Here is a 27884-nt window from a genome sequence, read left to right as displayed (position 1 = left end):
ATGGCTCTGATGTTAAACTAATTGTCAAGCAGTTTAACTTTAAAAAGCTTGCCTAACACTAAGGTATTTCTTTAATGATCTGACACCTAAAATGTCATCACACTAAACTATAGGGAAGAAAACAATCAGTTCAGCATCCCATATGACCTATTTGTTTTAAACAATAATGCATTCTACTACATCTATTTTGGCACTTACTTGTAACAGCTGATGTGCCTGTGCTGCAACCAGTGTGTCAAGCAGGAACACAGCTCCAATGTTAAGCAAATTGTGAAAGTTGTTCCAAATTCTTTTGTCTTTGATCTTTGGTTGTTTCATTTAGTTTTGGGTATTTTCCTACCAGGATTCCACCCCCTCCACCCCCCCTTATTCTCTTTTCTCTTTCTCCATTTCATGCTATAATATTAGATAAGCCTGGCACTAGTTAAACACTGAACTGCACTGAATTTTGGTGTAGCGCTCATATCTAACTCTTCTTTTACTCCTAAAACTTCTGAAATGGAGGGGAAAATCCCCTGTACTTTCTATACAGCCACCTCTCTGGCCAGGTTACAGAGGAAAGATTAGAACATCCAGTTAGAATGAGATGTAAATATGTCACAGCAAGCCTACTGTCTAAAAACTATTATACTTTTTTTTCTTTACTTTTTGGTATTTATGTTTTTACATTTGGGTATCTGAATAGTTATCACAGTAGCTTCTGAATATTTTGTAAGGCACAGAAAAGTTTGATGCTTTTCCCCACTTAACAGCTTTGAAAATCCCCCCTTTTCTTGTTGAAAAATGGTAATTTTCCCCCTGTAATTTCTATCACAATATATGTACAACCTCTCCTCATTCCCTATAATAATTCCTTAATGTTAGATTTACTTCAGTCTCAGGACTGTTGAATCCTACTAGAGGGAGAAAAGAAGTCTAAGACTGAATTATTACCCATCTTGAGAATTTCAGTCATATATCACAAGCTGTCTCCTCCCTTCCTCCTAAAAATACAAACCACAGTAGTAAGTATTTATTTTCCAAAGAGATCTACATTAGGTTTTATATTTTCCCAGAATGTTTGGAATGCCCATTTCCAATCTAGTCTGTTCCCTAGAGGGTTAATAATTAGCAAACTGACTTCCCCAGCTGGTTTTGTTCAAAGTGCTGTCATCCTCCTGAATTCAGTCAACATCTATCAGAAACAAAGACGTCAAACAAAACATATTAGACTTCAGTATTCTCTTGTGAAGTTTTGGCCTCCAGCCAGAAAATTTTGTTATTTTCTGTGTAAGCTTTATTTTTCTTTCCCTGACCAGCAGTTAGTATGGATCAAAAGAATGACTGCTTAAAAATGCAATCATAAAAACAATAAACACTGGCACTGACATAGCGCTGTGCACCTTTGGTTAAGTTTTGCATCTGTTCTGGGTGTCCTTATATTTGGGAACATGCTCCAGTGTGAGGTTTCTAGCTTTTTTCAGCATCCCATGAATGTTCCTCTGTCCCCAAAGGGAGACAGAAAACCTCCAAGCTGTGTTAGGGCTTTGTTTAAATATCTTTTCCAGAAAGAATGAAGAATGTCCACATCAGAAATAATTTTCTTCATTTTGCTGTTGTTATCTAAATGGATTAAATGTATCAAATTTTATAAAGGAAAAATTTAATTATTTTATGATCCTGGTAGAACTGGGGTCAATCATTCCTGCCCTTTCTCATAGCTTATGGCTTTGTTTCAAGTGTCATGGGCCTTGCAGTCTATCCCACAGCTCTTGAACGAGATTTGGCCACAGACCTACTTCAGCAGATCCACATGGAGCTAGGAACAGATATTTGTAAGCCTGCCAAAAGCTGTCCTGACAGTCAGTCATATCTCAGTGCTTTGAACCAGGCAGTTGTTGTGCAGGAAGTTGATGTTTCCACTACCATGTTACACAAGAGGAAGAAAGGGGAGTTTGGGACATTGCTGCCTCCTGCATAGCAGGGAGGACTGCTGCTTCTCCCCACAGGCTGTCCCCACCTGGGGTTCAGATCCAGACTCACTGAGGCAACTGGACCACTCAAAGGTGCATCACAGAAACATCCTCAAAGTACAGTCTGAGTAAAGAGGTCATCAGGCATCCCATCACCTGGGTCTGCGACTTCAAAGGCTAAAAACCAGGAAAAAACCAAAAAAGAGTGTCAAACAAACAAAACAAAAAAAAAAGCTTTCATTTTTTGCACATATCCTTCTATTTTTGTGCTCTTTAGGTAGTGATTATGGACCTTCACATCCTTTACCCTGGATTTGGATTTTAGGTACCCAGAGCAAGTTGGGTGCCTGTGTCCCACTGGCTGCCGTAGTAGATGAATTGAATGATTCAGAATCACCAATTTTGAAACAGCCTCTTTCTATCCAGAGGGAAACCACAAATTTAAGTGGAGGTGTTTCTTATGTCCCAGCTGCATGGCATTTGTGCCCAGAGATCCTGAATTCTGGCTGCTGAACACTTGTGTGGGTCAGAAAGCTGGAAGGTAGGTTTGGGCTAGAAGGCAGTGGGATGATGCATCAGCAGTTCCACAAACATATGCACACCAATATTTTCAAGTCAGACTTACTCATCTTTACCCAGGGTGACCTGAAAGGGCCATCCAGCAGTGCTGTGAATCAAATCCCCAGCAGCCACGGTGGATTGATTTGCTTATTTCTAGATCACAGCTATTGAACGTACCAGTGCACACTGACCCTACCACTTGCATTGGCTGCTTACTGTCAGCCCAGCTACCCCCACAGTTACCTATCAAGTATTTCCTCCTGTGGTTCAGTCACTTAATTCTTGTTCTAGTCTTCCCAAATAGCAGGAATATCTGGTCCCTGTTCTCTTTATACTTCCTGCTTTCACCAGTGAACGGCTCTTCCTTTCATCTTTCCTTCCATGAGGGTTTGCTTTGCGCTACATCAGAGCAAGTGGTTGAACAACCTGTAAGAGCAGCTGAGACTCATGCAACTTCCACTTTACATTCTTTCAATCAGACAAGAATTAAGCAAATTTACATGTAAATAGCACTAATGAAAAACCATATCCTCAGCCCAGACTAAATTCTGGAAGGTTTGAGGGGGGGTGGATGGTCAAAGACCAGATGAAGTAAAGAGCCCACATTGGCTTTCTTCCTTCTTCCATAACTTAAGTACACTCAGATACCCTGACACGTGGTGTGTATGCTCCAGAGGTGCCACATCAGTGGGACAAGGCACTCCAGGAGCCTGCAGGGATAAAGGCTACATCAGCTAGGTTCCTGGAAATGGTGAGAGGGGAACAGCCACTCTGCTATTTATACTACAAGTATTTTAAAGGATAAAGTAGCCACTGTTTCTGTAGGCATTCTAAATATCTGTTCTTTCCAGCTGGAAAGCCTCACAGAGCTGTTCTGATACATTTCCACATTTAACTGAATAGTTCCTCATGTCTCTTATAGCCACGATGTATCCCATATGTATAATTCCATCTTGAAGATTTGCTTTTGAAACAATAACTAAAGTCATTCAATTTGCCCCTCAGCAGAATTTTCGTTCCACAAGACTATGCAGCAGCAGAAATATTACCTTCTTACCTTTTCAGAAAGAATCCTTCTGGTATTCTTGAATATTAAATACCAGAAATATCATGCCTAGGTCATATAAGCATTTAGATAGTTGTCAGATTTCAGGTACATAACACGTAAGCCTGCTAGCATGAAGAGTAACTTACCAGAAGAAACTAATATGGACAAAGCAGATTTGGGTTGGGACCATAACAAATGAAGCCTTACATGACTTAGAATATTCTTTTACTTTATATTAAAAGTCTGTGTACTCCAGCTCATTGGCAATGTGCAATGTTAGGGATTCAGCTTGCATACCTCAATGAACCTGGAAGCATCAAGCTCTGGGATGGTGTCCCAAATCCAGCGTCAGTGAAGCCACGCAGCCCAAAGCTGCTGATGAGGTGGAGTCTGACTGTTCTCAGCTCTGTTGGGACTTTCCAGGGGCTTCTCAGCTACAGTGCACACGAGGTTTATGGCAGAAATATGGCAAAGCAGATTTGATCAGGTTATGGCTGGGATCAAAGGCCTGAGATCATGCTTTAGAACAAGTGACCTGAATAAATAGCTGCAGAAGAGGAACGTATTTGCTGGGATAATTTTCAGTGTTCAGTTAAAAAAAAAAAAAAGTACAAAATAAATGGAAACTTTTAATTTCTAAACATGAGCATTCATCTATAAAAATCTGAAAAGATACAGGGATGCTATTGTCCTCCCATGTTTTCTGAGACACTTACCCAGCTATTGCTTTCTCCTGGTCCACACAGTGGTGTTGGATGGCCTTCTTGCACCAAGTGACAACCACCACTGCTGCTGGTCATCCACCTCTGCATGTAGCAGGCTGTTAGTTTAGTGCCTTTCTGTGCATGGTTCAGAAAGACAGGTTTCCTCATTTTCCTTTGCTAGCATGGAGAGGAGAGGGACTTTCAGCCCACTCTGCATTTCAAGATTTATTTTGTATCTACAAGTTTAGCCGCTGTTCTCACCAAAAGAAAATGTTTTCAAGCATTTATTTCTGAGAACCACAGTAGAAATTTTGTCTTTAGGCTGAGGTTAAGAAAGAAGTAGGATAAGGTAGCAGGAGTATTTTTGCTGTTTTCTAGCTGTGCACTTTTGGAAACAATTGCAGTTGAGAAACACTTCCGTGGTTACAAATTACCATGCTGTTACTCCTAAGTACTGCAGCAGGCTGGGTCTAGTACACTGCCTTAGACAAATGCAGTTGCTTCATCACAGGACTGGGAAAGTCTTGGAAAAGCTGCAGTGTAAGTAAATAAGATTGTAAGAACTAAGGCTTTGAAGTGAGGCTTGATTACAAAATTATCCTCAGTGCCCTTTTTTATGGTTAAGTCTCTAAGATTTAAATCCAAATCATGATCATCCTGCATAAAGATAATGGATGTAGAAAGGGATCAGGAACTCTTATGCTTTGGGCAACTTAAGGAATAAATTTGGAAAAGGAGAAAATAAATCTGCTTTCAACAGTGCAGTGGAATGATTACTTACGCAGTCATTTCTAGGTCTTAATTTTTCACTTCCCATGAAAAGTAGTAAGTAAATGCCTGCACTGATACGGTCAAGAAATAAAATATTAAAATAAATCCAGTAACAGAGACATACATAGCTGAAGCATTTTTGGTGATTTGCCCTTCCATGAAAGGCACCAGAATCAAAATATAACACAAAGACATGCTTATACATTACTTAGGAACCCGGGTGGATTTTCATTTTACTCACCATAGAAATGAAAAGCCCACATACCAATGTAAGGACTTGCATTATCCCTTTCCGAGCACTCCAATGCATCCCAATAAAGTAGTTGAGAAGGAACACTGAGGCTTGGAAAGCCATCTGAACACAATTTTATAGCGTTGTGGCCATGGCTGAGAACCCACACAGTTATCTGCTGTCCTGTGACTTGGGAGTTTTGCTGCTTGTTTAACTAAACTTCTAAAGGATCCAGAGCAGATCCCTGTGATATTTTCTCTTGCACAGCTCGTTTTGTCAGCTCTGTGTGTGCCACTACCATCTAGTGGCCGAACCGAGACCGGGTTTCCAAGCACCACCATCCACCTTAATTCATTCCATCTCAGAACAGCAAGGACGCCTGCGGGTTTGCTCCTGAGGGTTACTTACACATCTGCATTGGGGCTGCACCAGATTGTAAGGTATCAGTGCTGGCCTGCAGGGATTTAAAACCAACATTCCACCAGTTTCCAAAGGAAATATTATAATATTGTTATAGCTCAAGTAGAGGCCTCTATTTTTTTTTTTTTGTGGATTTGTTTTTGGTGGGTTTGTTTGCAATCTTTTTTTTTTTTTTTTTGAGCTGAGGATTTAGAGCCCAGTTGCTGAATGTGTGCAATTTAGCTCTTAACCAAATAAATCCCCTGGAGGAAGTGTATGCCATGGTTTTCATTACAGTGGGTTTATTATTACAAGAGACTGAGGATGCCTGTTACTTACACTGAAGGAGAGGTAACATGATGAAAGAAAAAAGTAGGGGGTTAAATTAAATGGGAATTTGTGCAACGGTGCTTTGGGAACCAGAGCTGGGCCAATGTCACAGAGCATGCAAACCCCAATTTTTTCCCTATGATCCCTCTGGACTGTACAGCACAGATTTCAAACAGCCCACAGCTCCTTCATCATGCCCCAGCCTCAAAAGTGTGTGAGTGAGTGTGTGTGTGCGTGAAGGTAGCGCAGGCAGGAGAGCAGAAGGGAGGAGGATCCCTGCACAAGGAAGGGCAGCGCCCAGGAGAGGCACAGCCAGAAAGGGCTTTGCCGAGGAGTCATGCTGCCCCCTTAAATCCTTGTGCCCCAACAACCCTTTGCCCTGTCTGGTCATGCTGGACATCTCCAGTACACAAATGCTCCCATCACAGACTTGTGTCCACCTCGGATGTGGCAGCTGCACTGAACATCTCTTTTCCTCAGAGATATGCTGCAAAGATTGCTAAAGGGACCAGGAGGTAAATTTTCTCCTGGAATGGCATCTGCAGAGACAAGCAGACAGAATTTTGACAAACCCCAATATCTGGCAGACAAAGATGTCGTCATGTTGACCTGAATGTACCTGTCTCTGGTGGGGACACCCTTCCATCACCCAAGAAAGATGTGGTACAAAAAGATTTAACACTTCTCTTTGGGTAAGAACATTGAAAGAAGCTAATGTCGCAAAACCCCCTGCAACATTCACTTGCCTATTCAGGCCCTGGTGAACCCAGTTCTCCGACATATGAAGCATGTTGGTGCTATCCATGGAAGCTGCCGTACTGCAGTCCATAGATCTCCACCTCATTTGTGACAGATACAAATAGGCTCCCACACAACACAGCATCTACAATTCAGCAGGAAAATTCATCCAGCCCATCACTCATCCCTGATGGCCCCTGCTCCCTACTGCAGGGAATAGGCAGTAGGATGGGAGAGTATCTGTGAATTAGTGCCATGATTCCATCCATCATCCTTACTGATGGTGCTGTGGCTCCCACCTCCTTCCAGCACATCTTGCACACATGTTCTGGGACATCCTCGTCCGTGCCCTGGGAAGCACTCAGACCACCTGAGTCTGTGGAGATCATGTGCAGTGCCCAGGTCTAGCTCAGTCACACAGCTAGAAAGGAGGCTGGAGTCAGCTGTCCTCACACAGGATGATCCAGTGCAAAGCCTGGGCACTGCTCTTACGAGACACTAAAGCCCCTCCTCCTAGTAAAGCTGCGGAAAGATTTAAGAAAAATTACAGCACAGACAACTATTAGTCACGCTTTAATTTTCCAGTTGAAATAATACAGTGAATCTCACTGCCAATGTCATCAAGGTCAGCAGTAAAACCATGGTCACCACATACTCTGATCAGGGACAGTATAGGAGACCTCTGATTAAGGGAAAAAAATTGAAAGCCATTGATAACAAAATCCAAAAGGAAGACTAGAAAGCAATCATTGATTACATTCTTGAGTGAATAATTTCTGCAGTTATAAAAAATTAAATGATGAAAGATTTAAAAACAAATATCTAAGGGTCTGTTCCTTCAAAACCATTTCAAAGTAGGAAGAAAACATCGCTTGAACTCTTTTTTTAATACGAGCTCATCTACATCAACATTAATCAACAATCACTATTTTGAGGTTAGGTTTACTGATTATGCCCTTACCCTTCAGATATATTTTAAGGAATAAAATATACCTCAAGGAAAATTGATAAAACATCTATGTCAAGTTTTGTGAAAAAATACCACTTCATTAACCACATCAAAATCTGACCAGAGTCTGTATAATATCAACAGCATTGTAGCCTGGTAAATACAAGTCCTCAGAGATGACACAGGTTACTCTTGCAAACAAAAACCACCCTGCAAGCTGCTCTGCTTGCTTTACTGTAAGAAGACAGCATTTACACACTTGTCAGTGAATGTGATGAAGGGGGTTTGTTGGTTTAAATTCCTCCACCTGTAGTTTGAATAGGTGAAATATTCATGGGGAAAGGTCATAAGCCTTTTCTTTTCTTTTGGTGGTAAGGAAGCTATCGCAGTAAATACATATAAACAACAGATTACTGGCAATTGAACTCAAAAGTTGCAGTCCACAAACTCTAATAGTGGACTGCAAATAAAAACAGTCCAATAGATAAATCTAGAGGACTAAACAAAAACTTTTAAAATATTACTGAAGACTAATATATGGGGTCAAACCATTAGATGGGAGGTAGACAGAAAACCTATTTATATTTTATATTACAGAAAAAATTTCAGATTAAGACCTTGTGATAGCTACATTAGAAGTCATCAAAAAGAATAAACCAGTTCTGTAAACCAGCACAGAAATATTCTATGTACTAGATAATTTTTTAAAATATCCCTACACATAATCATGGCATGAACAGGCAATTTTTGGCCATGTGAAATCTAACTAAAAGGCAGTCATACATTCCTGTGCATGTGCACAAATATTGTGTAAAAACATTTCAGTTGGCAGGAGCTGCTTGCTTAATTCTGAGGAACATACCTCCGTCTCAGGGCTCTTGCAAAATTTTTAGAATGAGTCATCTTAAAACAAGGAAACCAAGAAACTGAACAACAAATGCAGCCCTTTGCCGCAGCTTTTAGAGATGGTGGAAAACAACACTAAATACATTCTGAAGGAATCATCACTAAACATTTGGTTTTCCACACTTCAATAAAAATAAAAAATAAAAAATAAAATCCCTGAAAAGCTTCCAGGTATTTTCAGAGGGGTGGGTGGAGGACAGGTTAGGGTGGTGGGAATCCCAGGGAGAGTAAGCATTTCTGTCCTGGACTGCTGCAACTGAGATAGTACAGAGACCTGAGCTGGTGCCTTCACAGCCATCAGCCTGCAGACCAACAGGTCAGCAAAATCCATCTCCTTTCTTAGCACCTTAGTACAAACACTGGAAGGGAAAGCATCTGCTACATGGGGTTAGAGGACTAGCACCCTTTGGGAACAGCAACGTGGCTCCCCACATGTTCCCTCAGCTTTGGAGAGCAGGGTCTCAGCAGAGTGTCCACAAATACTGCTCACAGAAACACTGCAGGTGGACAGAAAAGCCATTTGCTCCATAACTTCAGCAAGATTTTTAATAGGGGTTTTTCCTTCAGACAGATATTGCCCAAAAATGTTTTTAAGCAAGGTTGATGGGATTCCATGTCTAAAATAATCTAGGTGAGAGATGACATAGCTAAATCTTTAACAGGATGCTGGATGCATCTCAAATGAATGAAATAATGAGTTCAGGATGAAAGCCCATACGCCCTTATAACTCTACACTAATTTATTTTATAACGTGAACTAGGCGTCACAGGCCAAACCCAAATAACTTTTCATTTTGCAGAAAAAATAACTGTTTGTACTGCCAGGAAAAAAAAAAAAAAAAAAAAAAAAAAGTCTTCCTCATAATCCTTGGAATAAATTTCAGAGTTCCTAAATTCAAGGCCAAATTTTAATGCCAGCTCATAAGCAGGTTCTGTGAAGTATAAAAACAAAACACAAAGGCCCAAACATGCTCAAAGGAAAAAGTTGCATGAAAATGCCCACTGCTCTGGGACCTCAAACATGACTGCTCCAAGTGAGTGGCTGGAGGTTTATGGTCTATGAGTATTTTCAATTCCTGGCTTGTCCCAGAGAAGAAAATTTTTCCGTAGTTCTGCCTTGCATCCTCACCTCATCCTGCCACAAAGCAAAAGCTCTCCAAGGCTGGGAGCTCCTCCAGCATTGATACTGATGGCTGTGAGGGTTTCTCAGGATATGGGCACCCCGAGGGACTCTCAAGGATGAGAAAACCCCTGTAGGTTGGGAAGTTTCACGCAGAAGACAAGACCACTTGCTACTTCTGATCAATTAATTGTTCTCATTTCTCTCAAAGTCAGAAATGAGGATGCTTTCTTCCAAAGCAGAACTATCAGCATTAATCTGTAGCAAATAGGCGTTTCTGACCCACAGTATCCTGCGGAAGAGCTGATTATTCTCTTTGTGCAGGCACCACAGGAAAAGGGAAATGGCAGCCAACATCACCAATGTCACAAGAACACCCAGAACTACAAGTCCACTATATGATGCTGAAAGGGAAGAATAGAAATTGTTATTATTCAAATATAGCTACAGTTATAGATAATTCTAAATATAAATATATAGCTGTTTTATGGAAAACACATTACTACTCCTTATATGTCACACATTTTAAATTACAGGTTTAACAGTGAAAAATATTATCTCACAAAATATCAGCTCGAAATGTGTATTATTCTTAATTTAAAAAAAAAATAAGCACAGAGCTTACCTTTTTCAGAGAGTTCTGTTGTATCAATATCTGAAATAAAATCCAGAACGGTCACAAAATGACCCACAGAGGTAACAGAGGTTATTATGTATACTCACTTTAAAATGGGTACTGAGAAGACAGTCTACCTAAACCCAACAAGAATAGGCTGTTCTTTGTTTAATTTGACTCATGTCAATGTTATTCCAACTAGCCAAGTCAAACATAATCTAGTATGTTATTTAAAATCCCTTTAATTTGGTGGAATATATTAATTGGCATTTGTGCAAGGATGAGCAGCAGTGTTTACCCAGTTTTAAAGTACAAATTCACGAATGGAACCATGCAGAGGTAGATCAATCTGGTTAGTGGGTCCAGCAGTGACTGAGGGATTTTGTGTGGGCTCTGGAAACGCTTGAGCTCTCTCACACACCCACATTCCTACTGCTGTGGTGCCTGTCCAGCTCTCCCAGGCTGGACCTGCCCTCCCAGCAGGGGCTGTGGAGGTCACCCTGATGCCACAGGAAGGCTCCTGCAGTTGGCACTGGTGCAGTGGCTGCCCGGGTTCCCCAAACAGAGGTCACCCCCAGCTGGCCGGGGCTTTTAGAGGTATTTTTTTTCCAGTGCCAAGGTACAGAATTAATTAAATGAAAATTGACACCAAGTAAGCAAGCAACAAGGAACAAGTAAAGCAACAGTTACAAGGACAGAATTGCCTTCTTTTATGGAAGCACATACCTGCATCCATTTTACATACAAAACCCTTTTCTTCTCTGCATGGAGATAATTGCCAGACTCCATCTGTGGTCCTCAAGCTGATGCAGAAATTCCCTTTGAGATGATCAAATTCAGGCTCTCTGATGCCCCAGTTAGAGTAATTTAAAGGAGAGCCATCAAACCAGGAGACTGTCTCATCTATGGGCAGAAGTCAGAAATTATTACAAAATAGAGTAGTATTTTGATAAATATTTCTGTTTCAGTTAGATTTACACTCACATAAAAAATATAGTACTACAGAATACCAGAATTTTTTGTCTGTTTGGCCACTATATTACTTTTTCTTCTGAAGGATTTAAAAACATCCTATGTAGTTAACACAGAAGACAGTCTGTAGTGCATCTTTAAGAAGGAAAAAAAAGCATTTACATGCATGCAGGCAAACTGAGTATTCAGAATACTGGTAATGATTGCAGAAAGCCTCACTGGTTTTACTACACCATAATCAGGCAAAAATCAGTGAATCAAATCTCAAAAGATAAAAGTGTTTTAAAAAATGGTTATTGGAAATGGTTATTGGAAAATAACCAAAACCCAAACCAGATTCTTACATGCAGTACTATTCCTCCCCAAACTTACTGTCTGTAACAAGCAGAATGTTCAACCAAACCATTTGTACAGAATAACCAAAATTGTGTAATTCTTCCAAAATGAACGCATTTTCCTCTTCATCTTGAATAGTTAGAAGACTGGATCCTACAAATTAAACACAGAACAAATTTTCAAGCAATCCATACCATTAAAACGTAACACTGCATTTCAAACAGTTAACATTCTTAATTGAAAAGCTTGAAATAAACGTCTGGTTATACATTAGAAGTTCTTAAATTTGTAATTAATGTGAAAAGCTCAGGCAAATATAAAACTGTCCTCACATGAATTTAAAACAAATTTGAAGGGAAAAAAATTCATTTTATGTTTTATTGGAGAATTCAGTATTTTCACATGGAAAGGAACATTTTTTTGATGTATGTTGCCTCCAATTTCATAGTTGGCTTATGAGTTCCACTCTCGTTATCTTGAAACAGAGAAAACATATGCCATGATTTCAGTCATTTCAGAAAATAAATATTGTTTTAAGATATCACAATGACATTTGGTAGCTACAAAATAATCACTTACCTTGATTTTTGCAGACTTCATATGCAGTATCAAAACTCATGCCCTGCAGAACTGTGGAAAAGCTGTAGCAACTGTTTTTGAATTTGATCCAGGGTACAGTTTTTTCTGAACATAAGCCTTTATAGGCATTGAGTTTCTTTTCTGTGATAGAAGTAACAGCACAGCTTTATTGGCACAACAAAATACACATTAATATAACATTCCACACACTGTTTTGGAGTAATGCTAATAAGCATGTTATTGTGTTATGCCTCTATTTTTTTCAAAGTGAAAATCTAGCGGTTGCATATATTTGTATTAAATGAGTACAGCTGGTTTTATTTCTGACCAAAAACCTTGCTGGAGTACAACAGCAGGATCAGAACAATCTAACTGACAGTGATGTGCAGAGGAGGTCATGAGCAAACCATGGGCCCAGGTGATCAACACTGCTAAATGGGAACTATTTGGAGAACTGGATACTGCCACAAGACCCTGCAGCCCTGAACTGAATGGAGCTCCAGAACTGAATTCTGGATTCAACTGAAGCCCAAGTAACTGACAGAGCATTGCAGGAAACGCAACATATTTTAGGATACAGAAAAATATTCTTACCCCTACTAAAAAAATTGCACAATCTTTGATGCGCTTATCAGCGAAGAGGTGATTAATTTTTCACTTTGCTCTAAATGCTTCCCTTCTCCCATCCCACAGTTAATTGCAGCAAACTGAATTTATTTCCCTTCGAGTTAGGTCATTAGCAATCCTCATTTTTCACAGATAATATAGTGTTCACTGAAGAGACAGAGTAAGTAATTGTCCTGTTTCTTTTCTATTATGAAAGTTCTCTTCCCATTCTCCTACAGATCAGACCTGATGGCCAATATTTTATTGGAAAAAAAATGGTTTCACAAATAGGAAATACAGAGAGATACTTCAGTTTTAAATAAGTTAGCCTTGCTAAACTTTGCTTAACCTCTAACCAATTAACCTCCTTTCACATATTTCCACTGTCAGTACACACATTTACAACTGCAAAGATTCAATATAAACCTTGACTCTGACTTACTAGGTGGCACATGGCAAACTGCTCCTTGCAGAAATTGTTCACAATCTGTGCTTTTCCAGTGCCCTGAAGTATCAATGTAAACACAGCTGCCAAAGGCCTGGGACTCGTCATCTGCCCAGAAGGTAAACAAAGACCTGGTCCCATCCGACCATTCAAAGTTAAGCCCGTTCTGCCAAAACAAATTCCAGGTTATCTTTCTGATATGCTTTAGCACCATAAAACAATCTACATTTAGAATTTACATTAATCTTCTCTTGGTGGCATCCTCACCAGGTATTACAGAATGCCTTAATTTTCTAAAGGTTTGGTGGATCCAGAAGGATCTACAAAGGCAGAGCCAAGGATCCTAGATACTTTTGGGAGACTACAAACTACATGTAATCTTCTGTTTTCAGCAAGCAGTTATTTGGGCCTTTGGGTACTACAAATGAAATAATGAAATTTCAACATGGACACTACCAAATTGGCTCTCACTGGACTTACACATTATGTGGGGGGGGGGGGGGGGGGGAATTTTAAGGCTCAAATTTTCCAGGGTTTCATCTCCAGATGCAAACCTTCTGTGACTTCAGATCAGTAACACAGCTCACTAGCTTATTACTGGAAAACCTCCTTTGCAGCATTCATGTTCACAGTCAGGGAGTGTCCTACGTACATCGGAAGTGAAGAGCCCGATCCAGTGGTTGTATCCCAGCCGACTGACGATGACCGTGAGGAAAGCCTGGTGATACTGGTCTGTAATGCTCACCAGCTCTGCACTGTTTGCCATGCAGGCTCTTAAAGCTGAAGACCATGTAAAATTCCCACTTATTAGTTTATACATTCTGTTTCCGTATTCTAAAGTATCTGGCACAGGATACATATCAGATGCATTGATAACATGTCTGGATGTGTCTGTTACAAACAGAAAAAAACGAACATTTTTAAAACAGACAACTTGATCACAGCTGAGCAGCTGCTAAAAAATCAGTATTATCCCTACGAGCAACTAAAAAAATTGCAAACTTCTTGGTTTTAGGAAGGCACTGTGAAATTTAAAAATAAAAAGATGATGACTACTAGAACAGTATCTGAAATTCCATCACAAAACTCATTACAGGAATGACTGAGTTTAATGTATAAAAAACCCCCCAAACCTGAATGAGGTTAGTTCCACTGACTCCATCTCTGGAGATCAGTAAGAAATCACCTGGGAACTGGGCATATCCCAAATGTCCAGTAGCAATGGGCTGCAGAGTGCTTTTATCCCAGATACTTTGCATGTAAATTAGATTACCTTTTTTTTTTACCTGTTATTATTAATAATTTCCAAGATCAGCTTACATCGGAAGACCTGGCCTCAAAAATGATTGTAGTGATACAGCCAATAGGATAACAAAGTGCATGTCTGGAAGCTTCTTGAGCTCATCTTTAATATCCATGAGCCAATGTAGAGAAGATCACAGTGTGGCACTTAAAGAGAAATACTCTGTGCATGGAGACTTAAATCTCTTTTTGATGATAAACTAACACAGCAATGTCCAAAACAATGAAAGGAAGAAGCAGGGTTCTTAAGTTTAAGAAATAAAGAGAGAGAATCTCTCATGACAAAAAAAAAATCCAGAGAGAGAGACCATCTCACCCCAGCCCAGCCTGTGATGCTGCTGCACTTGCTCTTTTACAGGAGGCAAATGCCTTTGCTAATGTGTGTGAATGCCTTTTAAAATGTACTTTACAAAATGCTACAGTTTTGAACAGTTTTGATCCTGTTTTTTAATTGGATTAATTATTTCTCACTGTAAAGCTTCTATGTGACTACAAAATGAAGTGGTTGCTTTGCTACAAGGTAGAATGCTTTTAGACTTGGTTCCCTTTATGACTAAGAGGAGGAGGAGTGTTAACAAACATCTTAAAATAGTAAATTAATTTATAACTTGTCATTCACAAACCATTTAAAATTAGAAATTTCTAAGCAAGAAAAAGTTCTGCTCTTGAGCTAACTGAAGCACCCTGTTTTGTTCCAGCTTTCAGTGTGTGTGCCACTGCTTAAAAAAAGCCAGAAAATGCTGTAAATGGCTGACACAATCCTAACTCAAGCATCACTGAGAGATCAGAGCCCAGTTCAGATCCCCTGCTGCTTTCTTTCATTTTAGTCTCCTTCAGAAAATAATTCAAAAAAGGGGAAATGGAATGCAGGCAGGATGGCAGAAGCAAAGCACCAGCTCATCTTTCCAGGACCTGACACATTCTTTTGGACACTTGAGCAAATTTAGCAGTTCACTGCTGCCAGCAAGAGGCTGTCTCACTACTCCCTTCCTTGCTTCTCTGCTCTTCCTGCTGCAAATTCCCTGGTCTGGCGTTTCCTGACCCTGCACAAAGCTGACACAGCCTGTAAAAAGCTGCAAAAAATGACATTAATTAGACGAAAATAAACAAAGCAGGAGGGGAGGGAAGAAAAAAAAAAAATGAGGAAGTTTTCTGCTGAATTAGCAAACTGAACTGCCTGATAGTTCGGGATAGTGCCACGGGTGTCCCACTGGGGAGGCAGGATTGTCCACTCGAACCCAGGAGCACGCTGCTGTGATGCGGCAGCGCCGAGCGGCACTGCAGCCACGGGCCACTCTCAGATTCACCCCCTGCCAGGAAAAACTTTAATGGTAACAAAAAGCGTCCACGCAAGCCCTGCGAACTCCTTCAGCTTTAAGCGACAGCGCCCAGTCACGTACTAACGAGTGCAAGTGGTTATCTTAAAGACTGTGGGCCTGAGCAACGCTGATAAGAAGGTATATCTTCACCAGCCTACATCACCGGGACTTATTCCAAGAAAATAAACTTCTTTTGGAGGGCTATGACCAAAAAATTTGAGGAATGGGATGTTCCCCAAATGGCCACCAGAGACCCTCAAAAGACCCCTACTCTAATGTAAATAAGCTCCGAGAAGTGATTTAAATATGCAAAAGAATTCGCAGGAACGTTTAGCATATATGCATGAGTTTTGTGAAATGTAATGAATATGTATAAGTTTCACAGATTTCAACTAGTCTGTTGGCTGGCTGCAGGGCATGGAATAGGAGGAGATATTCTCTGCACGCCTGGCGCCGAAATAAAGTAATGCAGCTTTCTAATACTGAAATTACAGTGTTGGAGAGTTTTATTCCCGACTTTCAGTGATCCAGCTGGGAAACGTGGGTAGGATCCTGAGCACCCACTGCAGCCCAAATCGTCGCCAGAACCCCGGCCACCATAAGGCAACTGTTTTCCTTCCTGCCTTTCCACGCCTTCTCCATCTGTCTCAAGCAGCAGCAAGGGGTTAAAATACAAACGTTTGGGATGTAACCGAAACAAACCAGCGGGAAAGCACATTTATTTATTTTTTCTGCACTAGGTCCAGGATCACTCCAGCCCTTCATGCAACTGTAGTTCCCAATAAATGATGTAAAATCCAGCTATGCTTTGCCTGAGTCACACGCGAGCGCTGCCCAAAGGTTGTACTTGTTCTGCTTCCCACCTGGCCGTCCCTCCCGTCCCAGGCAGCAGCAGGAGAGTGCTGTCGCTTTACCCCAGCGCTAAACCTCGGGGTGATAATACAATACAGAGCTGAGCCATACAAAACCACCCCCTTACAGGCTCAGATTACAGCCCTCCCTTTGCTTCAGGGTTAACGATGTGCTGCTGGTCTGCTTGGGTGTCCTGCTGCACAGCTGCCCACGGTGCTCAGCCAGGAGGCGACAGCGGAACGTGGCTTGAGGAAACACAACAACCCACGTTCCTCCCAAACACTTCATGCTTCTGGCAAGGGAACTTTATGGTACCAGAATCAGAGAAGTCTGGTACTAGAAAAGAGAAGCCAAGCTCTATTCAATAAGCCAGTTGGGTCCACACTGCTCAGAAAAATACATTTTCTAGAGTCTATTCTGATCTAACATCACAAGTTACAACCCCCCACTGTAAATCATATTTTCATCAAAATTACCCTCAGTTTAGCCTCTTGTAATTTCATTTACAGGGGTTACTCTGCAGCCATGAGAGAATATGAAATTTCATCTCTATTCCAAATTCAAAAATACACTCAGAATTCTCAAATTTAGCAGGAAAACTTAATAACAGAATATTTTTTAGCAATTACTTCTACATCCCAGCTACTGATTCATTAAATAGTGTAGAGCTAGTCTGCCTAAATAGAAAACTGTCTTAGAAATCTTTATGCTCCTTGTTTAGAGACACTTACAAAAAGCTGCTTCTAGATAAAAACAAAGTAAGACAAATTCCATATAGTAAGAAAAGAGAACAGAAGCATAGAAAACTGTCTTAGAAATCTTTATGCTCCTTGTTTAGAGACACAAAAAGCTGCTTCTAGATAAAAACAAAGTAAGACAAATTCCATATAGTAAGAAAAGAGGACAGAAGCAAAGCAAGACAAAACCTTACCCTGAGTCTTTTGGCAGACAAACCCATAATTTTTCTGACAGTTTTCCAAGTACCATTTTCCCGTAAAATAAAAATTAGGGCTATTTGATACCAATGTACATAGTGGAAGTTGATCTTGAATGTTAAAATGCTGTCTCTGCAATCAACACAGAACCATGTATTAATTTTAAAATACACTGTGTGAAACAATGCATAATTATTACATCAAATTTAGGAGAATAATTATCTGAAAGTCTCCCTAACAAATATTTAGGTAGAACAATGAACAGTCCCATAAATACAATTTGAACCAATAACCTCATAATTAAATAGTCACAAGCTTTCAGTTGAATGAACTAAAATACTAATCCCAGCTGGGACTACTGTGTTGTAAAAGAATGTATTTAAATAGGAAGTTCATAATCTTGTTCCTAAACTTTCCTCAAGGATCTAATACTAACCATATGATTCAAACTTTGCTGCTTAAAACCAACTGCAAGAGAAAGAGAGTAGAGCCACAAATTATGCAAATGTGTGTCTCGACAGCGCCTTTTTTTCTACTTCTAGTTATTCCTGTAAATCTGTGCCCACAGTTCTTTGAAGTTGCAAAGATTAAGAGCAGCCTAAACTACTGTAACAACTTTGGCCTTGTCTTATGGAAGTCATGATTTTTATGAGTAAAACCAACTTCTCACTGTCACAACCCCCCTGAAAATACTCACATCCACTATGTCAACTGGCGACCAGTTGGAATACCTTTGAGGGTTTTCATTCAACCATTTTTCATAATCGTCACTCTGGAAACCTATCCAAACACTAGTTTTCCATCCATATAGATTCATTGTTATGAAAGCTAGGAAATGAAACAGAAACAAAATAAACCAGTAAGCATTTAGGGATAGATGAAGTCTCTTGCAGCACACTAGAACATTGAAAAATTTATTTCCAATCAATGATATTACATAGAAAATAAGAATGAGTGGCATTTCAGTATCATCAAACCATAAATTCAGTTAAATTGATTGATTTCAATTGGGTTAGGATCTAGTCCATTAGCTAATAATACCAGCCCAATCATAGTACAGTCCAATTGAAGAAGCTTTCCTCAGTTTTAGTTGAAGTTTTCTCAGCTGAAGATAGCCAGTGAGATTCCTCCCACCTCCAAATAAGTGGTTTTACAAGTGTGTGAAATTCAACTACAGCTTTTTTTATGAATAGGGTTCATAAATATTTCCAAATTTGCTAGCATTTATTTCTCTGACAGTTCCAGCCTGGTGCTATACTATATATAAGACTTCAAGTACTATTAAAAGATAAAAATGACATAAGGTAGAAATTTTAAATAGCAAATTTTTAAATGGGTATTCCATTTTTGGGAGTATTTTTAAAGCATGGTAAGCACAAAAGAATTTGCAATTAATCCTTAAAATGTACCTGTCATATATCTCAGTGAACCTTTAAATTTTGGGCAACTAAGAAAGAGAAACGTTAATGTGTTTAAAGCAGTGGAACCATGGGTAAGAGCTGAACAGTCTTCTTTCCTAGATCTGTATCCAAGATTAAACTTTACTACAGCATCCCAATGAAGATAGCGTTTTATTTATTTAACAATATTTTCAGCACTCTACCTTGCTCCAGTTCATCTTTCAGGATTGCAAGTGACCCATCATAGTTACTGCAGAATTCTTGTGCAGAGTACCAGTTTCTCAGATGTTCTGGATCCTTTGGAATTTGTATTAAAAAGCACTGTTTCAAACAACAAAAACAAACAAGCTTGTTTTGTTTGTTTTTCTCCAGTCATTTATCAATCACTAAGAGTGATCACTAAAACATTTCACATGCTGTTACTGAATGTTAAATATTTCACTTGTTTCTGTCCTGCCATGGACATCTCCAGCATGTTCAACATTAGTTTTCAGCTGTGATCTGGATTGCATTCAAATCAGTTATTTCAAGGCAAGCACAATCGAGGTCACTGCAGTGAGCACTGGCATAAATTCAGCCATCTCGATGCATGTTGCTATTAAGCAACTTAGGCATTCAAGAGAAACCGGATGAAATAGTTACCTTTTGACCCTCAACTGCAAATAAACTTTGGCTTATAATTATCTTTAATGAAGCCCATTTGAAACAGCATGTTTCACAGGACAGCAGCAATTAGGGATCGATTTAGGACATCAAGGGGTTAGAGACCTCTTTTGAAGTCATAAAAGACACTTGGAATTGTCCTATGTAGAAAAGAGAGGATGGAGCAGGCTTTTTATGGCAAAGGCACAAATAACAATTGCATAGCTTTTGCATATATGAGTATTTACTCCCTGAAACTAAAGTAAAAATTTTAACACCTCATTAAGACAACTTCTTAAAGTTTGGGAAGCTACTTAACAGCAATAAATCTTTGTGGCACTGTGTCAGTCGTTATAAACCCAAGGGCCCTGTTTTCAAAAAGCAAGAAAATCTTCAAATATTAAGTAATCCTTAAGTACAATTTCTGTCCTACATATGGAATGTATTTTGAACAATGAAACAGCATAAAAAAGGCTTTACTTTGAATCCAAAGTGCAACCAGCCTTTGGGACATACTCCTTGTTGGTTCGGGTCTTTTGGAATCTCTTTCTCTATCTTCTTTGGAATTTTACGTTTACAAATACAGGGAAGAGAAACAGTACAGTTTTCATCACCCCAGAGTCCTGAGTAAAGAGAAGAATCACAGTTCAACGTTGGTTGGAGAATTGGAAAGGGTTTTCTCTTAGGTAGCTTAGATATTGTTTAGTGTTTGAGTAAAAAGAGATTCTACATCAATTACATTTGGACATACTGCATTACAGTGGATTTGATGGTTCATGGAGCACATATTTATTTCCAGTTTAATTTTATCGAGTAAAACCAATTCCTCTACACTGAGTCACATGAGGTATGACTATATCATCATTTATTTTAAAAATTAGATATGCTGGAAAAAAAAAAAAGATGCCTTCCAGATAAAATAGTTTGACTTCCTTACATCGAAAATTTTTGGCAAGATCCAGGTGATGATAGAAAATGCTGATCTGCTTAGGAGGAAAACACACTTTTCAGGAAACTCAACAAATTTTTGCCCAGCCCCCACCTTAGGCCAGCTAAAGGGGGAGGGAGGGTGGGCATCTCTTCCTTTTATCTGACACTAACTACGGCAGTGGCAAACTCAAGCATTCAAAAGTCACGAATCAAAACCCCAAGATAATGTGGGGGAAAAAAGAAGGTTTTACATTTTTTCAGTTTTGACTTTCGAGGCTGGGATTACAAAACTGCAGCTGCATTAATCTTTTCTGTCTCTTTGCACAAATACCAAGCTGGCTATTTTTATTTTCCTTGGAACCTGATATGTTTACTTTATCACGTGACTTCCAGATCAGCTGAAAACAGACACTGTGAGATGATAGAAATCACTAAACCAGCAGCACCATGACTTTTATTTTTTTTAATACTCTAGTAAAATATGGAACTATGCCATGATTGAAAGGCCAGGACAAAAATAATGGCACCCAAAAATCCCTCAGCAGATTGGCTGTGGGATCAAAAATAAGTACCTGAGTACTTAAAAGTCATGTGCTGATAGAAAAACAGTTTATAGATGTAGGAAAAATTGTTGCTCAGTCCATCTGCGTCATTTGGTTCTGAGAAAACTGTCTGTGAGCACCAGCAATGCATTAACATTGTTGCTGTGCCACATAACAGACAATTAAAACTGAAGCATCAGTATCACTGGATCTCTGTATTCTGACATCAGAGAGCTGTAACTATTAATATACTTTTAAAACCTACAACCTAGTTTCTGAGCATATTAATATTTCACTGTTCTTTCCTTAGTCTCAGAAGCAGTCATGCAAATTATAACCATGGAACAGGACTTTAATATGGATTACATTTCTTAAAAGCAATGAAAAAAATACATACTCTATGGCTAACAGAATCAAATCTCAATTCCTGCAGCAAAAGGAAATATAAAAGAAACCTGTTTGTGATGAAATGAAGCCACATCTTTTCCCTGGCTTCTGCAGATCTCCTTCCCTCCCTTCATCCCAGTTCTGGTACGTTACTGGTGATTCATCTCTCCAGCTGCACAGAAATATTAAGAATGAAGATTCACTTTTTCCTATCCTTACCTAAAACTACACCCTCCATTAAAGGGTTGATAAGGAGATGTAAGGGAGAAAGAAAACAACCAACCACCACTATCAAGGTCAATATAAATGTGTTCTACAACCCTGTCAGAAGGAATATCGCAACATGGAGATAAATTAAGAGCAATATTATTCTGAATGATATTTACATGAGAATTGAAGTTGTCTCTTGAATATCCCACTCAGTCACCAAACTGCTTTGGCCCATCATACTGAGACAGGGCATGCCAAGCACAACTCACAGCAGCTGTGGCATGCACGGATTCTTACCGAAATCCATCACTGAGGTTTTCTGCGTGCAGTCCAATCCACCAGTGAACATCACTATTCGACAGCTATAAAAGAAATGTTTTCCATGTGTTAAGCTGTTGTTGCTCTCCTATCAAGGCATTAACAAACTCCTGAAGTCACTGTGTATTCAAATAGCATCTCCATTGGGTTCCAATGGGAAGAACAGGGGCTAAATCCTGCCCATGTTAATTCATGTCACTTCAGTGAGCAGAGCATGATTTAGCTCCCGTATTTCCTCAGGATTGCTGATGCGTCTTCTTTAACCCAGGAATTTACAATTTTAGGAATTTACAGCCTATCTGGTTTGAAAAGACTGGCATCTTAGACCAGAATTTGTTTTTCCCCAACTCCTAAAATTAAACAATAGCAAATGTTTCCTTTAAGCACTAACATAGTGCTGATCCTCGATGTTTCCAAGATGCTTTCTCTGAACATTTGCTGATTTTGTATGGCTCATACCAGAGTTTTCTGGAGATGCTTTCCAGATTGACTGCTGTTCTCATGAAAGGATCTAGACCTTTGCTTCTAAAAGGCAAAGTGCTATGGAAAAGCCATGGAAATAATGTAATTCCAACAGCCATGGGTTATTGCTTTGTTGAATTGATTCTAGCTTAAGCTATGAACTGGTTTCACCTTCAGAGTTAGCCAGCCTGTCACAGTTTGGGGGCTTTTGGAAAAAGAAAAAAAAAAAAAGTTCTGAATGTGCAGGACACTAGAGAAGCCACCTTGTCTCTGTTAAGCATTTATTTTTTGCCAGAAAGAACTGAAGCCCAGCCTGTGTTGTGCTTCCACAGTGTCCTCGGAGTTACAGTTAAGATTTCTCCAGCTTACATCTTTTTTAGCAATATCAAATGAAGAAAATAGACATTTCTGACAAAGAAAAGACTCTGGAATGCTCTCTGACTTCGTATTTCCTGGCCCCCAAGTTTAGTTTTCTAATTACAGCACTCAGCCCACATATTACAGTTTTTAAAGAAATAGTGAAAAAAGTGATTCCAAATTCCATGCTAAGAAATCTTGACCAAGTTTTCAAATGACACATGCGAAGTCTATTTGGACTGCTGAGTATTATTTTAGTGATTTACTTACTCCTGCTTCCACAGGAAACTAGTTACAATCACTTAGGCACAAACTATGCTGAGAAAGCTCAGCCAAAGCCAGCAGGCCTTAAAATAGCTGTGTATGTTGTATTCTGAGACAAAACTTCTAGGAAGTTAAGCTGATTTCCAGTTTCAAGAGACTAAACTTTGCTTTTTTTTTTTGTAGAATGCTCACCAATTTTTGAAATGCCCGCTAATTTTAATGATAAATCCACTTTTGAAAGATCTCATGTAAATAAACATGACTTACAAGCAGCATTCTGCTCATCCATTTTCAGTGATCTTAAGTTGGAAGAATATATATATTTTTAATTTTATATCATTTTTTAAGTCATAAATATTCAGAGTTTGGTAATGTAGTAATTATATCACATCACAGTCTCTGGTACATGTGGAAGAAGACAAGACAGCGTAGCCAGTTGTGTTACTCGTCACTGTAAGCTTTTTCTGCCATGATCTATCGGTTTAAATCTATTTCATCATGCTTTAATATAAAATTACTTAAATAGGAGATAAAAATTATACACAATTCCTTGGAAACTGAAAGACCCCATATTAATATAACACACTTCTATTTATGCTTTCTGTTACAAGTTAAAAGCAGGCAAGGCCTGTAAGTGTGGGTCAAGAGCTTTTCTACCCATAACTAGGTGTTCTTTTAAAGATTACACTACAATATCCCCTTCACTACAATATCCCTTTACACTACATTGAATTTCGTCCTCAGTAAGGCAGACAGATTATTTGCATTCATTTTCAAATTTTCATTATTTTGGTTTTACTGAGAACCCCTGAAAGAAAACAGACTCAGTTTCTTCGGAATTCATCTGCTTGTGCAGCTATTTCTCATTTTCAAAGCTGTTTGTTACATCAGAAAAGTTGTAGAGAAATTCTGCTGTAAACCAGAGGAGGCAATTTAGAGGCAAATGTCTCTTGTTTCCCCACATAAAAATCCATAGTCAAAAGGGGATTTAATTCAGTAGACATCATACAAATCTGTGGACTCACTGGAACATTACCCAGGCTGGTGTGCACAGAGGAAAAGGTAGGCTGTTTTCCATGGTCATAAGCACCCTTCTCTATGATTTATAGTTCTAGCTATAATTAAGATGCAGAGAAATTGGCAATCCTTCACTCTTGGCCAGCTCTCTTCAACAGTAATCTTTCAAATGATCACGTTGAAGATTTGAACTGTGGAGACCATTTCAAACATCTGCACTTGCTGCCCACGTTATGCTAATGCACACTCTGAAACATCCCTTTGTGTTGCTCCCTGATCACCAGCTGCCAAGTGACAAAATGGGAGTGGAGTAGAACTGCACTTGGGTCAGGAGACATCCCAGTGGATGCAGAACCACTGTGTGAATGTGAGGAACAACGACAGCTCCCCTTGGTCAGAGAGGGGTGGAGGGAGAGGAAGAAACAGAGAAGCATGTACACCACACATGAAACACACCTTTCTCTTTGCCCCCAATTACTTTCTCAGCTGTGGTATAGGAAGCTGGGTTTTTGCTTCTCCTGGGCTTTTTGAGGCAGATTGATCAACCTGCTCAACAGTAGAGCTGATTCTGCAGATTTGAAATGTTACTGACTTCTTAAGCTAAATAGGGCTTCAGGGAGAGGTATGGGAAATGAAGAGAGCAAGAACATTATTTCTAATGTAAAATGTCTTTTGGATTCTACCTGGAATAACAGGCAGACAGATTCTCCAAAAGACACAGCAGAAAACAGTCAGTTACCACCTGAGGGTTTATTTTTTAAAAGGGGTTGTTTTTCTTACCTTCCTTATTTTATTTTGAATAAAGGTTTGTTCACCAGAAGAATTTACTGTTGCTATTCCACCACGAAGCCAGCCACAGACAAACTTGCAGGTTTCCCATTCTGCAGGGCTGACGTGGAAAAGATATTCTGCTCCTTGATAATACAGCCAGGGCAGTTCTAGAAAATGAGCAAAAGAGTCAGTGCTGTGCAGGGGTAAAAAACTCATTTGAGGTCCCATCTTTTTTTTACCCCTATGGCCTGCCTGCAGCCACATGTCAGAGGACAAATATGCCACTAGGAACAGCAGAACAATATTTAACGTATCAATTTGTGGGGGAAAAAAAATGGACTATGAGTTGGTTTTCTTCTGTAACATTCTATCCCTTGACACTGCAGTAATATCAAGAGAGTTGTCCAGGCTTAACAGAAGGGCAGTTTTAATGTGATGGAGAGGTTATCAAACTCCTGTGCTTATTACTGGCAATATTCCTTAACCAAACCGAATGCTGATGCTCTAGTGCTCCTAAACAACAGTGGCAGATTTGATCTGCTAACAAGAAGTTTCTACAGAGTTCCTTACTGTAAATTTTCAACTTTGAATATTTTAGTTATTTTATTTTAACAAAGGCTCTAATTGTATTCCCAAGTTATATTGTTTCAAGATGAAAAAAAGAAAATATTGTCATACCAGCTGTGTACCAAACTGGACTCATGGGTTTAACACCTGCAAAAAAAATACAAACCAAAAATCATTAAGAACATTGCTATTCTTGTTCAGGGATTAAAAAAAAGGAGTTAAACATGGAATAAAAAAAGTAATTGCCACACTCACTAAAAAACATTTACAGTAGTTTTTATGAATAACAGCTTTGAATGAGTATTTCTAACTAACTGCTAATCTTGCTATGTATTTTTAAACTGACTGTTCACATTATATCAGTTAACTGGACAACAAACATAAGTGGAGTAACCCCTCTGGCTTTGCCATGATTTCATGCAGAAGACTTTGAGAACTCCAGAGGTGGCTAAAAAGGAGACTTTTAGGTAGTTTTTTCCTTGTCTCTCCTGAATAGCAAGTAAGGTGTGTAACAGACAATGCATGCTAATTAACATTTTACCTTTTGGTATTTTGCATATCCATTCACGCTTGTCATTGCAGTGTGCTGGAAAGACTGTTCTGTTTACTTTGAACACACCACAGTTTCTTGAGTCATCTTCAACATACGTGTGCTCCAGAAACGAAGATACAACCTGAAAACAGCACATTTGTTCTCTTTCACTGACAACCCAAGATAAAGCATTTAAAAACCTCATCATGGAGAAAAGGAAGGATTTAGACATGTGTGTACAATATGAATATCTAAGCAACAGCTAGAGGACCACCTAAATTATGATGGTGAAATACAAATAATAGGGTCCATAGTCATGTTCTCCCAATGTCCTGTCCAACTTACCTATCTTATATCAGACTACTTCTTCATAAAAATAACTGAATAGCTGTTGAAACCTAATAACTTTTTGACATGACTATCAGCAGTTGCCCACATCTAAAAGCCTTTGCCTCGGTTCAACCTACGCTCAGATACGACTCGAAAGGTTACCGAAATACAGAGTAAACTGATAGTTACAGGTGTTTTGTCAGACCACTGCCATGTCCTTCCAGAAAGTGCATTTCTTTTATTAAATCCAATCCAGAACTGTCTCTCTTCTGTTCTATAACAGAAACAAAGAAAATAACATTTCTCATGCCCATTTTCCTTAGCCATTTCAGAAATATTTTAATAGTACAAATACATATATTAATTTCTTTTTTAATTCAATATATCATTCCATAATACATTTCTTAACTTTCTAGTATCCTTGAAGTAAACTCTTGCTTTCCTACTAAATGTTAGATTCTATTTTACAAGATGAAAACATTTAAAATAGGATTAAAATTGTTGAACCTCCATTTCAACAAGGAATGATAATTCACAAAAATAGCACCTTGACAATAAGAGCTGCTCAACATTTACCACAAAAATCATCTTCACAAAGAATCATATTGCAATGTTGCTAATGTATTTCACCCAGTTTTAAGTTCATGTTAGAGTAGGGACTTATTTCAACACTACTAAAGAGGATGGAATAACCTAAATTGTAGATTAGCATGATTAAGATAAATCTTGTTGGTGTTAAAAATATATTTACCTATCAAAAATTGTATATAATAGATTGTTCAAAAATGTCTCTTCAAAGATGTGGCTAAAACTAGCAAGATGTGCTCCAAAATCTTGGCATAATGCTTCTGCTTCATCCCATGTTCTTCTCATCAGAACTTTTTCATTGTGAAATATCTGCAATAAAATAAACATTGTCATAAAGTTAGTTGATTTTAGAGAGCAGTTTTTTCAGAAACTCAAAGAAATAAGGTATTAGTCACAGTTTTTCCAAGTATAGCTCTGATTCTTGTTACTACTTTCACTGACTTTTAAATGCAGTGAAGGATGGTAATAGGTAATTTTTGTTTGTTGAGTGAAAGAAATAATGCATTATCAAAATTTTTTTAGGAACAGCATATCCCTAAGATGGTGTAGATTCAGAAAAACTCAAAGCAAGTTTGACATGTACCTTGTAGCAGCTGAGCAGATTAGGTTCTGACTCCCATCCAAAATAGCAAGAACTTGATTGTTTTTGAAAGGTAAGTTCAGGTTCTTCGTAAGAATTAACTTTTTGTCTGCACAATGACATTGCTTTGAAATCCTTACAGCTTTTCACCTCCCAATAACCAACAGGGTGCTGCCCTCGCATAGCCACACATCCTCCAGAATGACCTAGACATGGGAGTAAGTGTTGAAAATCAGAATGAAACATCTGAATTTTGTGATTTTTTTTGGTCAAGTGGCTGTTTTATCGACCTGAGTTTCTGGATAAAACCTTAAT

The 27884-nt window shown here is 39.0% G+C and overlaps 1 protein-coding gene across 1 annotated transcript in view; it reads right to left on the bottom strand.

Moving 5' to 3' along the window:
• Window positions 1-1587: 1587 nt before the first annotated feature.
• Window positions 1588-27884, bottom strand: part of PLA2R1 (phospholipase A2 receptor 1) — a 45165-nt gene continuing 18868 nt past the window's right edge. Inside the window, exons 12-30 of the mRNA XM_032114264.1 lie at window positions 27573-27775; window positions 27153-27298; window positions 26591-26675; window positions 26081-26213; window positions 25651-25686; window positions 24982-25139; window positions 22081-22145; window positions 21642-21745; window positions 20195-20337; window positions 19276-19393; window positions 18370-18500; window positions 17669-17804; window positions 13917-14155; window positions 13262-13430; window positions 12214-12354; window positions 11671-11787; window positions 11053-11229; window positions 10336-10365; window positions 1588-10114 (exon numbers count right to left, since the gene is read on the bottom strand). Coding sequence (XP_031970155.1) covers window positions 9897-10114; window positions 10336-10365; window positions 11053-11229; window positions 11671-11787; window positions 12214-12354; window positions 13262-13430; window positions 13917-14155; window positions 17669-17804; window positions 18370-18500; window positions 19276-19393; window positions 20195-20337; window positions 21642-21745; window positions 22081-22145; window positions 24982-25139; window positions 25651-25686; window positions 26081-26213; window positions 26591-26675; window positions 27153-27298; window positions 27573-27775 — 2549 coding nt within the window. The 3' untranslated portion in view covers window positions 1588-9896. The remainder of the gene's footprint in view (window positions 10115-10335; window positions 10366-11052; window positions 11230-11670; window positions 11788-12213; window positions 12355-13261; window positions 13431-13916; window positions 14156-17668; window positions 17805-18369; window positions 18501-19275; window positions 19394-20194; window positions 20338-21641; window positions 21746-22080; window positions 22146-24981; window positions 25140-25650; window positions 25687-26080; window positions 26214-26590; window positions 26676-27152; window positions 27299-27572; window positions 27776-27884) is intronic.

Source organism: Corvus moneduloides, chromosome 7 (assembly GCF_009650955.1).
Source record: "Corvus moneduloides isolate bCorMon1 chromosome 7, bCorMon1.pri, whole genome shotgun sequence".
Classification (NCBI taxonomy): domain Eukaryota; kingdom Metazoa; phylum Chordata; class Aves; order Passeriformes; family Corvidae; genus Corvus; species Corvus moneduloides.
The sequence above is the reverse complement of the archived record's forward strand: the minus strand, read 5'-3'. Positions and strand labels throughout refer to the sequence as shown.